At 50.5% G+C, this 14461-nt stretch overlaps 1 protein-coding gene across 3 annotated transcripts; it reads left to right on the forward strand.

Moving 5' to 3' along the window:
• The first annotated feature begins 40 nt into the window (after positions 1-40).
• Positions 41-14454, forward strand: tmem198b (transmembrane protein 198b). Of its 3 annotated transcripts, none has more exons than XM_046382096.1 (5): positions 41-593; positions 10761-11022; positions 11121-11702; positions 11917-12110; positions 12299-14454. In XM_046382096.1, exons 2-5 carry the CDS (start codon positions 10866-10868, stop codon positions 12449-12451), a joined length of 1086 nt encoding a protein of 361 aa, XP_046238052.1. In that variant the 5' UTR covers positions 41-593; positions 10761-10865; the 3' UTR covers positions 12452-14454. The 3 variants fall into 3 exon arrangements, with proteins under 3 accessions (XP_046238052.1, XP_046238054.1, XP_046238053.1); XM_046382098.1 differs by lacking the exon at positions 41-593 and adding an exon at positions 1654-1678; XM_046382097.1 differs by lacking the exon at positions 41-593 and adding an exon at positions 4638-5031.
• Positions 14455-14461: the final 7 nt, after the last annotated feature.

Below are 14461 nucleotides of genomic sequence, written 5' to 3' on the forward strand. Positions count from 1 at the left end.
AAGAGTGTGTGAACATATGCCAAGTACGGTTTGATAAGGATGATAAGAAATGGATAGTGGACAACTTTTCCAGTTGTATTCAGAGCAGGCTGTTGTCTGGTGAGATGTTGGCGCTGCGTTTCAAGCCTCAGCCTGTAGGAGGCGCTGCGGAATTTCCTCACTTCTATTTTTTTCTCGCAGCTTCATCAGTAAATGCGATTCAGGCTTTGGCAAGTCCGGACCTGTCACTTTTTGCAGCGGAGGCCGCCCTCTTCACCCTCCATCCATCTCTCCATCCATCCCTCCATCCAGAGCGGAGCCTGCATGGTGCAGCACCTCCTTCCCAATTTGCACTGCACACACGCTCCTGCTGTTCGTCCGGCATGCAGCCCGGCTGATCGTTCGCTCGGCCCGGTTTGTGTGCGTTTTTCCTGCATGGAGGAGTAGTCAGGTCGGGGATCCACCGCCCCGCAGGCTGCCGGAGCTGCACACCGACGGGGATACACCCAGCGCGGGGAGGAAACCGCTGAAAATGCTCGGCGTTTCGGGCTCAGGAGGCTCCTTTTGCCGTCATGTGAGCGCGGACGAGGCGCGTCAACCTGTCGGGGGTGAAGGTGAGTGGACCGTCAACGCGCCCCGTGCGTCTCTTTTGTCTGAGACGCGCGCGCACACACACACACACACAGACCCCTGCTGTCAAACACGGTGAATGAGGTAATTGTGGTGTCGACTGAGCAGAGGACGAGGCCACAGCAGAGAACACTGAGGCTTCGTATCCGTGTGATGGATGCTGAGGTCGGCGACGTGTGACCCGGATGGCCGCATCAGGGTCGATCATCCAGTCGATCGCTTCTCATTACAGCAGACGGATGCACGGCTGAATAGATGATGTGTTTACCAGAGAGTGAAGTATGCCAGGATCAGTCTGGAGTTTGAGTTCTCCCACTGGTCCCTGAAGGGGTCTCAGCCAAACTGAGGTCCTGTTGAGGCTGAGTCTTCTTCTGGCTGGGCGCAGGAGGATGAAGTAAAGCCAGAGGTGTCTTCTCCTGGGGTTTGTCTGGATACTTTGGCGGGTGTAGCAACGTGCTTCAGAGATCAGTCGACCGACGGGTTCTCTTTGGGCATCTTTCCAGGTTTCTGTGAAGAACAACGAACTGATAAAGCAGTGATCTTTAGTTGTTAGATCAGAGACCTGATCTGGGTTTGAAGGGCCTGGATGAACTTTGAGTGTGCAGCTCTTAATGTGTTTCTATTTTTGGTTCGTGGCAACGTGTGACAAGCTTTGGAGGCTGGAGACAGCCGGGGGTCGTGAGCGCATGATGGAGCCCAGAGGTGAGCTGCTTCGAGGTGGAGAATGTCGTTTCACACCCTGACGTGAGAAACTCATGAACCTCACGAGCAGACCATTAAATTAGCAACATAAACTGACAGAAATCAGCCCCAGAAAACCCATCAAAGGGACAGACCAGAATGCTTTGCAGACACAAGCCAAGCTGAATTTTCATTAAAGTAACGTGACTCTGACTGACTGAAAAGCTCCATGAACCAGTGCAGGTGAACTGGACACATGCTTCCTGTGGGGGGACGGGCCCTGCGAGGCCTTCGGGTGCCCGCCGAGTGGAATGGCTGACATCAGGCGTGTGGGTAACACAGGCTTGAGAAGTTTTGCTATTTTTGCTCCGTCACATAAAATAAATGAGTAAGTATGACGAGTGAGTATGATTTTGAAGCTTCAAGGCGTCTTAAAAAAGGCGTCGTGTCCTCATCGTCACCCACTCACCCGTCTGCTGGCTGTTCTGAGTCAAGCTCATCTAAAAACGATCTTTATTTGTGTAGCAGAAGGTTTCAAACAGTGAGAAGCGTAACATCTGGCCAGCTGTGTGAGCCAGTTGAGTTTCACCTCAGCAGCTTACGGCAGTCGGCACATTTTAAAAAGACATCAAACAGAGTTTGTGGACGTCCGGCCGCCTGCAGCAGCTCCACACGGACTCAGCAGACGGGCCTGGACTTCAGCGAGGTTGTGTTCAGGCTCCATCAGCGACAGTCTGACAGTCTGCGGGAAGCATCGCGTCTGTATCAGAGTTTGCCACGAGGCGTTCAGGGTCCAGCTGGGATGATAGGTTCACCAACGTGAGCTAATTAGTGCTGATGGCCCGACGGTGAGCTGAAACCTGCCAGCTGCTGAGGGCCAGATGTTTGTTCAGAGTATTCGAGCTTGTTGCTGGAGCTGACGGGTCCTGCTTCAGGACTGTTGACTGGCATCGACCGCCGTGACCACACGTGTTGCTGCCGTCGCCGGTGTCACCACAGGTGTGGCGTCAGGCCGAGCAGACAGGATCGTGGATCGTTTCTGCACGTGCAGACACTGATGAGCTTCATGTGGGGTCAGGAAGTCAGGAAAGACGTTTGTGACTGACACGTAATGTGAATAAAATCAATCAATCAATCATCCACCATCAAACTGATCGTTACAACACGCTTCGTTATTTCTGAGGGAGTCGTGCTGATAGTTTATTGGTTGGTTGTTGGTTCCGGTGGTTTCCTGTCCTCAGTGGTTTCCAGTTGGTTCTTAGTTGGTTAACTGATTGGTCAATCGGAAGAAAATGAGTTGCAGACTGTTGGACAAAAGCAGCAACTCGAAGACATCACGCCGTTGGCGTCCTGACATCACACCTCAGGGAGGCTGAGCGTGCGAGGCCGATCTGCTGGAGTTCAGGCTGTAACTCTGTTCTCTCCTCCACGGCGGGAACAAACATCATTGATATTCGAGTGAGCGTCCCTCAGGGCGGCGGCGGACGGGGAGAACAGTGAGCGGGATGAAGACGGCGTGAGAGAGAGAGTTATGGCAGTTATGTAAGAATGGATTTGTTTTCCGCGAGTCCTCGAACAAGTCGCGACAGGTCTGGTGATGTCTGAGAGAAACCTTCAGGTTGGTGGATGAGCAGCAAAGGCTTCACATGCTCACATTTTTCTCATTGAAGTGTTGGTGACGGTCCTGACCGGCTGCAGGAGGCCTGCTGCGACCCGACCTCGCCACCCGGCCCCACGGCGCCCGGCCCGGCCCGGCCCGGTCCGGTTCAGCCGTTATCTTTGTACCTGCGGTGATGAGACAGCACAGATCTGAGGATGATGCTGCTGCAGAGACTCATGTCAAGGCCATCATACTGCCTTTTAGCGCTGATCCTGGATCAGTCACACCAAACCAATTTGGCGGATGACTAAAGAGATGAAAAATGAACATGTGGATTCATTTTTGTGTGTGTGTTTAGGACAGGGCTGCTTTAAAGGGTCACTCTGCTGATTTGACACATTCAGTGCATCATGGGAAATGTGGGGTACGTGGACTCATTCTGATGGAGGGCCAGCAGGGGGTCACTGAGAGGTGATTGGATGATGGTTGCTTTGGTACAAACTGTGAGTAAAGACAGAAGTCTGTCAGTCTTTCAGGACTGTGACCAAGTCAAGATCAAAATCTCAAATCTCAAACAAAACTAAATTCAGATGAGCTTTCAGAGCTTGTGATGTGTCACAGTGACATTTTATGGAGTGCAATGTGCCGAAGCACGTGTTCAGTGCTGCCCTCCCAGCAGTCTGTCAGGGTAATAACAGAGCCTGACGTGGACAAAGACCTCAGTGTCCTCCTCCTCCTCCTCTTACTGATTCCCCATCAGCAGATTCTCCACTTTCTGTCCAATCAGAGCCGATGACAGTGGAGGAGCCCATCCGCTCTGAGGCTTATGTAAGCTGCTCGGCGAGCGTCTGAGGAGGTGTGCGAACGCCTCTCGGCGCCGCCGGTCGTGCCTGATCTCCGGGAGTCATGTGGGTGTTTGTGGGTGAGAGTCGTCAACCGCTGTGAATAACAGTCATCTGCACAAGTCACGTAATGTTGTAAAAAACACCCGTCACATGACATGTTGAGTCACCTGTGAGTCAGGTGTCACCTTTGTGGGTAACTTTCCTGGAATAATGCCACCTTTTCTGGCAAGTTTTGTTGTTCAGATGAGAATAGAAGCTGAGACTTTTGTGTAGCTAAAAATCGTGTTGAGCTCGACAGCATCTGACTGCCACATGGAAGCTTCGTCACGTTCAGGATCATCATCTTCGTCATTCAGCAGCACTTTTCTGTGTGTCTGTCGTGTTCTTCTTGTCCCCAAAGCTGAACCAAAGGATGAGCAGGAAGAGTCAGCGCGTGGATCCTTTACATGAACCACGTGAACAGGATGAGAGGTTTCTCTGGGTGTGAAGTGGAGGCTGACTGGTGCTGATGTGATCGTGATCGCTGCTCGTGGTCTTTTCTCAGGAAAATGAGCTGAAAGTGAGCGATTACTGATGTCTGAGGGCTGCGGAGAAACGCTGGCGAACGTCACAGCACAAATCCAGCTTGTGCATCATTCAGTTAGCTTGTTGGGCCGACCTGAGCAGGCGCTGGGGTTAGCGGGTTACAGACTGTGTTTTAATCCCATCCCTTCATCCTGGACAGCAGAATTCCTGCGTCATGTCCCCAGGGTTGCTGTGCTGCTGTTCTCGGATCTGTCCTGTCATGTCGTGTCTTAACCTGTCTGATCTGCCTCTTGTCTGTGCTTCTGTGTGGCTGAGACACGTGACCTCACACACACACACACACACACACACACACCTTTCAAACACACATGTATTGGTCCTGCTGGCATCGGGCCTCGTCCTCCCCTGCACGCGGTCACGTTTCCACCGCAGCCTGTATTGATTAACATGTGCAGAGGGATGGCGGCTGACGTGCCAGGTTATCGGCAGGGCGATTGACGACAGCGGCCTCTCCCCTCTCTGTCTCTGTCTCTGTGCTGGAAGCTGACCGCCTCCACACTCAGTCTTCCGCTGCGAGCGGCGGGAAGCTGGCGGCCTGCGTTTGGCAGCTCACCCGGCAGCCTGTCGTTTCCTCGGATGGCTCGTGAACGAGGCTGAGAGACGGCGAGAGGTCGGTCGGCGTCGTGCGCCTCGGCTCGTTTTCACACGAATCTGCCGGCCGTCAGGCAGCGTGGACAGGCAGGAGACGTGCTGGATGAGGACATGGTGCAGGTCAGTGATGGAGACGGGAGCAGGTCTGAGGTCTGTGGGGGTTTATGGCTTCAGATCAGGTCATGTGAGCAGACGTGTTGGAAAGTGTTTTGCTGTGGATGCGTGAAGTCGGCCTCATCAGCTTTTCTAATGATCAGATATGTCTTTTCCAGTCATTTCTGTGAGAAACTTTGAGCTCATTAAACAAGTTTCAGTCGGGAGTTTGAGCTTTAACACTTTTCATCACTGAAGTTTCTTGATGAAAACATTATTTCAAAATGAATTTCCTCAGAGGTGACGCCTTCAGACGTCCAGAAGCCAGAGATGTTTGGTTTGTTCAGCCAAAAGCAGCCAAACGTCACAGCTGAGGAGCTGAAACGAGTGGACGCCTGATAATCGCTGATCATCCTGGATGCTGATTAGTTTTGTGCTCATTGATTAACCAGCTGATCTCGTGTCCAAATGATTCAGTTCATGTGAGATGAAGGTAATTTGGAGCTTTTGTGTGGCGTAAAGCGTAGCAGTGATTGATGTGAATCATTTACACAAATGTATTTTTATTTTTGTATTTATTTTCGTGGCTGATAAATTTAAAATACAACAAAAACTCAACTGTTGTGAGTTGAAAAGTTTCTCACATTTTTACAGACAAAACTGAAATGAAACGAGGAAACAGATTCTTGTCAACCTTCTGTTTCAGCTCTAAAGGAACAGTCCTCGTGTTTTTCTGGATGTCTTGCGTGTTGCACCTGTACAGGAGTGTTTGTGAGCAGGTGCAGGTTTGGGTTTTTCCACGTTTTGAATGGCGGGACTCGTGGCCAGCACAAAGCGTTTTGGACGTGAGCTGAGGAGCAGTGAGTAATGCGCTATGAGGCAGTTATGTAACGCAGCGTGGTGGGAAGGCCACTGGCGTTTGTTTCTCTCCTTTCTCTGCCTTCCCCTTCCAGTTTTTGTTTCCTCTTTACTCTTTCATGTTCAGAGCTTTTGTCCAGATGGTTCAAGCCCCCCATCAGAAATAAAGAAGAATCAGGAGGACGTACGGATTCTGTTCCTTCAGCAAGAGGTGGACACAACATCGCTGTTCGTTTGTGGGGGTTCAGGAGGACGAAGGCGGAGTTTCAGGGTGTAAAACATGACTTTGAATGCCACTCAGAGTGTTTTCCCTTTTCCTCCTGTTTCTGTCACACAGACGAATGCTTTTCATTTCGCTTGTCGCCCCCTTCAGGCTGCCTGTTGTCTTTTCCGGTGTTCGGTTTCGAACAGGAAGTCGGCTCGGCTCATTCTGGGCACAGCGGGCTCGTTGCTCAGCAGCTGGTCCGGGACCAGTCGTGCTGGCGCTTGGTTGTGTCATATCACTGCTGTTACTCACCGCCATCGAGGCCTTGGCGTCAGTCACGACTGTGACGCACACGCTCGCGTTGCTTGCTGTTGCTGTTTTCATGTAGGAGAAATCTGTTGCGTGACACGTCAACGCTTGTTTCATGGTGGACTTCTGTGAAGTTTGTAACTCTGCAGAGTCGTTTCAGTCCTCCATACTCACACCTGGTGATGAGGTCACTGGAGTTCCTGCCCTCCTATTGGTGGAAGCTGAGTGACACGAGTTCAGTCAGAGAGCTGTGGGTCTGATCCTGAAGGGACTGAAACAGCTGGGTGCTGGTTGTAACATTCATGGTTGTAGCTTCGGAAACAAATGCGTCTTGTTTGGGAGCAGGATGAGTACAAGTGAAATGGATGTGTTAAGAGTGTGTGCAGCACGTCTGAAGCTTTCGGTGAAGCAGTGAATGCAGCATGTGTTGTCCTGTCGGTGCATATGTTCACCGTGGAGAGGCTTTTACCACCCAACAGAGGAGAGGAGAGGACAATTTGGAACAAAAGTATTTCTAAATAAGTGCATCACGAGCAGATTTCGTGAGTCACAGGGTTATGAAAGCGAGCAGGAGCTGAAAGCAGCTCAAGCGTGTTGGGACGCTTGGCAAGAAGCGGAAGGTGGTGCTCATCAGGGTCACAAAGAAGACAACGAAGACGATCCTTCCAGCAGAGGGGGGGCGTGAAACATCCCGGTTTTAAATGAAGATATTTATGATGTTGTTCCTGTTTGGCCGTGTGGATCGGCGGAGGTGACGCGCTGTGGACGACTCACGTCCTTTTGGGCTCGTGTTTTCAGAGTTATGTTGCACTGCAGTTGATCTCGTGGTGTTGGGAGGAACCTCGTCGACCTTTTCAGTGCGATAAAGTCACGCCACGTGTTTCACAGCGATGCTTCAATGATTCAGGAGCTCCGATGTGGACTCTGACATGTAGGTCAGACCTGATGCAGCACGTGGCTCTCAGCCAGTCTGTGTACCCCGCGTATTAATAGTCACCGCTTTGTTTATTGGTCTCCCTTTCAGCCGATGACGTCAGCGGTGGAAGAGGCAGCACATCTGTGTCAGTGTGTCTGGGTCTTCTGGGTTTCAGCTCCTTCTTCTTCTCCTCCTCGGTTTGTTCAAAGCAGACTGTGACTCCTGTTGGGGATCATCAGTGAGACAAAGAGGGAGGAGAGCTTTCAGTTGTTTTTCTGCACTTCATCGTCTTAACGCAGCCGATCGATCCGCCTGCAGGGACGAATTCACATTCTCAGCTGCATGAGCACTAAATTTGGTGCTTTATTTTGGGCTGTCAGACAGACGCTGCAGAGGAGGAGACTTTGTTTGATTATGATGCTTATTTAACCTTATTTGAATTCATGTTCCTCCACAGAGAACAGAAACAACAGCAGTTTGTTTTTTATCCAGGATCACACGAACTGGTAACCACATCTCAAATACGAAGATTTTCTTATAAATTCAGTGGTTTTTATTGTGTGAGACATCATTCAGGAGGCTGTTTGTCAGAATTATTCACATCCTTCAGACTAAATAATCTGTTAATCAAAGACAGCCGATTGTGCAAATGAAATAACTGCTGTAAACTAGCAGACTTCTCTCAGTCTTCTGCCTCAAGTGTTTTTGAGAACATGCTGATGTGACATATTGATACTTTGATAAATGATCGGCCTGATAACAGGAAAGATCATGTGTATGTTTAGGGACAAAACTACTGCAGTATTTTATTGGCTATAGGAGCAGGACCTGCTTTTATCACACACACACACACACACACACACACACACACACACGCTCTCTGACGCATACGGACGCAGTCAGAGGGAACAGATGGGGCCTCTGATTGGCTCTTGTGCTGTTGCTATGGGGGTTTAAGCTTCTCTTTCATTGGTCAGGCTTCGGACCGGAGCCAGGTGCCGGCTGTCTGTCAGCATCCCTCCATCGTCATGGCAACAGACAGGAAGCAGGGCGGGAGGAGAAGAACCGTGTTGTTGTTGTTGTTGTCGCTGATTTGGACAGCAGCAGAGGAAACTCCTGTCGTTTGTTTTCTCTCTGAGCCGTCTGCACACATGAAAAGTGCACGTTTTGATCCGCAGCACAAAACAGTTTAATGCCTCTGCATACGCGCGCACACACACACACACACACACACACACACACACACACACACACAGGGTCATCCTGCAGCAACCTGCTAATCCTCCACCAAAAGATGATTATTAATGTGACATGTTTAGATGAAAATGTAGAAAGAATTTGTGTGTGTGTGTGTGTGTGTGTGTGTGTGTGTGTGTGTGTGTGTGTGTGTGTGTGTGAGTTTGTACCAAAAACATTTCCTGGGCTTTATTGCACCGTTTATCAGCCTCTTCCTGCTGAGTGCGTCTGTTGTGGCTCCATTTAAATGCAGATGCTTCTGTCTGAATCACACACACACACACACACACACACACACACACACACACACACACATTGCTGGTCCACGTTTTAAAGGCTCGTGTCACAGGGCAGCGCAGCCTCTCACTCGTTAAGCTGACATGTAAAGTTTCGGTGTGTCAGAAGACGCTCACACTGTGTTTGCAGAGGACAGGAAGGCAGAGCTCCTCCTCCTGTCGTCATCAGGAAGTCTGTTCGCCTGTTTCATCTGCATGTTTTGAATATGAACTCGAGCTGCGGGGTTCGCACTGATCTTCTCATTTGGTTGTTGGGACTGTGCAGCTGGAATTAATTTGCCTGTAGTCAAACTTGTGGGGGCAATAAACAAACAGAGAGCGCTTTGTCTGCGTTCCTCGCTCACTGTCAAACATGCCAGACCAGTTTCAGCGTCCAAACGGGACACAAACACATTTTTATCCACCTTCTTCGTGACTCAGCCCTCAGGGAGGTGATTAGCTGGAGGCAGAGGGAGCAAAGCAAGTGAGGGGAGTGACTTCAGGTGTGCAGCAAGAATGGAGAGAAGGATGAGTGGCACTTGGAAACACGAGAGGAGAGAAGGATGAGGGGAGCTCATGAATATCAAAGCTGAGTTCCCCAGACAGGAGTTGCATAAGCACCTCTGACCCAGAAACCTTTCGCAGCCGGACTGAAGTCACCCAGAGATGGAGAGAATGAAAACAGCCGGAGGGGGAGGACGGAGGAGGGATGGGAAGGAGGTCAGAGAAGGAAGGATTGGATGTCGGGCTGCGGGCGACACTTTCTTTATTCTTCCTTAATTGACAGCAGCTGTTGTCTGACCGTAACCTGCAAAAGCCACCAGCTTAAAGTCAAGCTGTTGTAAAATCCCCTCATCTTCTTCGAGAAGAAAATGTAAATTATAGTTTTCGTGGCGTAAAACTCACGGTCAGTTGATTTTTCTGGCATCATGTTAGCGATAAAAAATGTTTAAATCAAATCTAAATGTGAATTCGGGTTCTCTTTGGCTTCACTGTACTTCCTCCACCACAGACTTGAATACTGAAGGCAGCAGGAAACGAGGTGAAAGACAAAGTGAGATTTATCAGGGATGTCAGGAATCGCTGTGGCGCCGCAGGTGGCCGACAGGTGTACACAGGCAGACCTGGACATGAAAAGAAATTCAAACAGGGAGAAAGTCAGGGCAGATTTATTTCTGCACAGTGTAAAGGAGGAAAGGAGGAACAAAACAAGGAAAAGGTTGGTAGGAAGGAAAAATGCATCAGGGAAGGACACAAAATGAAATGGAAGGTTGGAACGTTCAGAGCTGAGACAGCACAGATAAAATGCTGATAATTTATTCTCTGCAGGGGTAGAAAGGAGACAAAGCAGAGGGAACGTCTGGATGCTCAAGACAAAGTACAATAGCAGAGCCCATTAGCTGAAAGTTGAAGCAAACCGATCTAAAACGAGGGCCATAATCTGAGTCACGAGTCGCCGTGCTGAGTCATGTGAAGAGAAGCATGCAGCCGCGAGGAGGAGAGCATCAGGACTATGACGAAGCCCCTTCACCTGTCATATATTTGTCTGATATCTCACATTCGGTGACTCAGAGGTGAACCAGCAGAGAAATGTGTTTGCTTTGTGCTCGAGTGACCTGAAAGATGGTTTTGTTTTCTCTTGAACGCCTCCTGATCAAACACAGAGAGAGAGCGCAACGCTTTGATTGCCCTCGTACTCGAACACCCGCTGTCATCTGAGCTATTATTATCCACTGTTTCCGCCATCAGGGATGCCACACTGTGTGTGTGTGTGTGTGTGTGTGGACACAAAACAAATCTGTTCCGCACTGCTGTGCATTTGAAAGCCACTTTATTAACGGGGTGCTGGCTGCTGTGATCACTTTCCTCTCTTACACGTTAAAACTTGACTGGTCCTTTTGTCCTTTTGTCCTTTGTCTCAGCCCGTCTTCTTCTCCCTCCTGTCTTCTGTCCACAGGTGAAAGCATGTGGCTGGGTGGTGCTCCCTAGCCTCCCCTGTTCCTCGCCTCCCACCTGATCACCTGTCCTCCTCTCTCCGTCCCCGTCTCCTCCCCCGTTCACCATGACGACCACCGTGGAGACGCTGCTGGCCCATCCCGACCAGGAGCTGAGCCCCGAGCGACTGGACGGCTGCGACGAGGCCGCTGGCCGCTATAAGGTGGTTCCCTCCATCGTCTGCTCCATGTGCTGTCTCTTCGGCATCGTTTACTGCTTCTTTGGTGAGTTGTAAAATGGCCTGTGGAGTGCAGATTGCTTCAGAGCAGCAGTCCCTGCTCTGACTGAGCGCCGTTAATGATGTCTCTCCCTCTTATTCCAGGCTATCGCTGCTTCAAAGCGGTGATGTTCCTGACGGGCCTGATGTTTGGCTCCGTCGTCATCTTCATGCTCTGCTACAAGGAGCGCGTTCTGGACACCCAGCTGAGCGTGGAGGCCTCGGTGGGCATCGGCCTCGGCATCGGCACGCTCTGCGGCTTGGTCACCATGCTGGTTCGCAGCGTGGGCCTCTTCATGGTGGGCCTGCTGCTCGGCCTGCTGGTGGCCGTGGCCACCCTGGTGGGCATGGAGGAGCTTTCCGACAGCCCGCCACGCTCTGTCTGGGTGCCTCTGGGCGTGCTGCTTGGCCTGGGCATGCTGTTCGCCGTGCTCACCCTGCAGTGGCAGCGCCTCTTCACCACGCTGTCCACTGCGGTGTTTGGCGCAGCAGTCATCACTGTGGCGCTGGACTACTTCGTGGAGCTCTTCGCCCTCGTGCTGTACATGTACGAGCGAATGAAGGCGGCGCCTGGAAAGCCGGTGTGCTGGCTGACGTGGGTGGTGCTCGGGGTGTGGCCTGCCCTCACCCTGCTGGGTGTCATCGTCCAGTGGAAAGTGACCGCCGAGGGATACTCCCACACCAAGGGTGAGGACAGGTGGTTGTGATGTGTGTGTTCTGGTTTGACTTCCTGTACTGTTTCAAAAGCGATGTGTGCGCACCATGATGGAAAACCATGATGTTGATGCTGATGGCGAGCTTAGCCCCGTTGCGACCTCCGTCATCTTTTGACTCCTGAAGAATCTCCCTTCCCTTGAAATATTAAAAGTGTTCTTCGTCGGCCTCCGTCTGTCCTCCGCAGTCATCATCAGCCGGCAGCAGAGGAGGATGCAGGTGATGCGGATTCGTCAGCGGGACGACCGCTATCGCAAGAAGAAGAAGAAGCAGCACAGCTCCTCCCACCACCACCATCAGGCCAAGCAGCTCCACGCCGAGCCCGCCTACCGCCGCAAACCCAACCCCATCCGCCGCTACGACACAGACGTCCTCTCGCCGGTAACGAACCGTAATTTATTCGTCTGTCGTTCACTTTTGTCTTATTGTTTGCTGTTATTTTGTTGTATTCAGCCTTTAAAGGCGGTGCCACGGCTGTTCGGGAAACATTTTCCTCTCTTGATTCTCTTGTTTTCCCTCCTCTTTTGTTCCTCCATCTTACAACCAAAGTCTTTCTCTGTCCCACTCAGAGTTACATCCAGAGTTTCCGAGATCGGCAGGTGCAGGCACAGCCCTACCCGGGCCGGCTGGTCGGCGCACCCAACACCGTGGTGGACGTGGGCTACGACTGTGGCTCGGCGACACCCCTCACTGGAGCTGCAGGACCGTCACTACGGGTCTGACCCCCCCTCCTTCACCTCCCAGACACCTGAAAGCCACTTTACCAGGGAGACACGTGACTCTACAGTCACTACGACAAACCACCACCGGGTTTAAATGCAAAGATTCTGGGTTCAAACGTTGTCTGGGTTTAGCCACATCCCAAAAAGGATAAAAATATATTTAGGGCTGGATTTGCCCAGAATGCAAAATATGTTTGACCCTTTACAGAGTAAATTTTGGATCATAAAGCTCTGCTCTCCTCGTGACCACCAGTGGATCCATCAGAGTGCTGCAGAGGTTTGGTCTGCCTGTTTTCACTCTTTCTGTAGATTCAAATGCACAAAAGCATGCATGCACTTAGACAAACACAAAACGCAGCTACAATCTTAAAGGTCGACGTGGAAACCCGAAGCTGTACCTGCCGTACTCGGCGCCGGCCTGTACGTCACCATCTCAAACCGATCAGGGATCGCAGTTTCAGTGCAAACCCGCCTCAGGTTCAAACACAGGCATTGTATGAAAAATCAAAGTACAACTTCGTCCACATTCAGCGTGCTGTTTCTACTGCTGTTTTTCCACTGATGCTGCAGAAGCAACTCGTTCCTCAGCCCGAAGGCATCTTAAAAGTCCACCGACCATCATCTATAACGGGGAGTGTAGGCCCTCAAATGCAAACTGTGATCTTTTATTTACTTTGTGTGCCATCTGGACTACGAAAGTCGTCCCTGAAATGACGAGAGACGTCTAAATGTCGTTTTTAAAGGGGGAAACCCTTCGTCACCCTTGGTGCTGGACGACACACTTCTTTAAGAGTCAGACTACTCTCCGACGGACGGGGAGTCTGTTCCTAACGGGTGCCTTGCCCCTCTGTGGACTGTACCACTCAGCAACAGGAGGGGGGTTACTGGCAGATCTCCTATGGAAGGCTGGTCTTCAACAGGTAGCCATGGAGCTACGATAAGCAGGGTAAAAATAATACTGGAGTGGAGTTGGCTTGTTGTCTTCACAGATGCCTGGATATGTGAGGAGGACATTTACACTGGCACCTCACCTGAGAGATGATTTACGCTGCTAAGCAAAGCTGTGATGATTTCATTCCTTAAGAACGGCTTTCGTTATCCGCCTGAGTGTAAAACTGTCAGTTCGCTGCGGCAGAACATCACAATTTAGTCATCGTCATTCAAAATTAAAAGTCAAGCTGAACTTAAAATGCTATTTGCTAAGGGATCAGTGAGGTCTTTATTCGAGTTTATGTTACTTTACAGGACGGGGGGACTGGGGTTTTCGTTCAGCTTTAAAGTCCCCATGACAGTGAAGGCGGCGGGCAGTTGGGGTCCATTAGGAAGCTCAGTGAACCACCCGAGTGCTGGTCTCGGTCCCTCCCGAGCCCGGCACACCTGACGGCACCAAGCCGCTGAAAGTGAAAGGTTAGCAGAGCAGGTCAGGCTGAGATGCCAGTGTGAGTGGAGGAAGTGGACTCGTGGCCACTCGGAGCAGCTTCTCCTTCCATCATGTGCATTGATTTTCCTGATTTGGGACAGCAGAACATTTTGTCACCAGTGAAAATGTGAATACTTTGTTGTCGTCTTTGCCTTTTTTTTCTAAAGGAAAAGCAGGAAGCAAAGGGAAGCTGGGGAGAGTGTGTGCTCGTTTTTATTCACCTGTGGGAATCCGAAGTGCATGCGCTCACCTGTCCCGCCACGCCCTCCGCCCCCTCATGTGCATCGGTGTGAAATTTGTACATAAAACACAACACTTAATAACGTTTTTTTTTTTGTTGTTGTTGTTGTTATTTTTACCAGTTTATCAATTAATTTAAACCTTCTTTTTCATTTCTTTGAATTTAATTTAATCGGGACGTGTTCTTTTTCTGTGTATTTATTTGCTGATTTATTTATTTCTCGAGCGGTTGCGATTCCATGTCTTCACTGTAGGCCGGTAACTCCATGCTGTCTTTTGTTTTTCAGAAACTGAGTTATGACTATGATAATTAAAGCATGTGTTCCTACGGGCCTGGACTCCATCGGTGT

Source organism: Scatophagus argus, chromosome 24, assembly GCF_020382885.2.
Source record: "Scatophagus argus isolate fScaArg1 chromosome 24, fScaArg1.pri, whole genome shotgun sequence".
In the NCBI taxonomy this organism is placed as follows: Eukaryota; Metazoa; Chordata; class Actinopteri; family Scatophagidae; genus Scatophagus; species Scatophagus argus.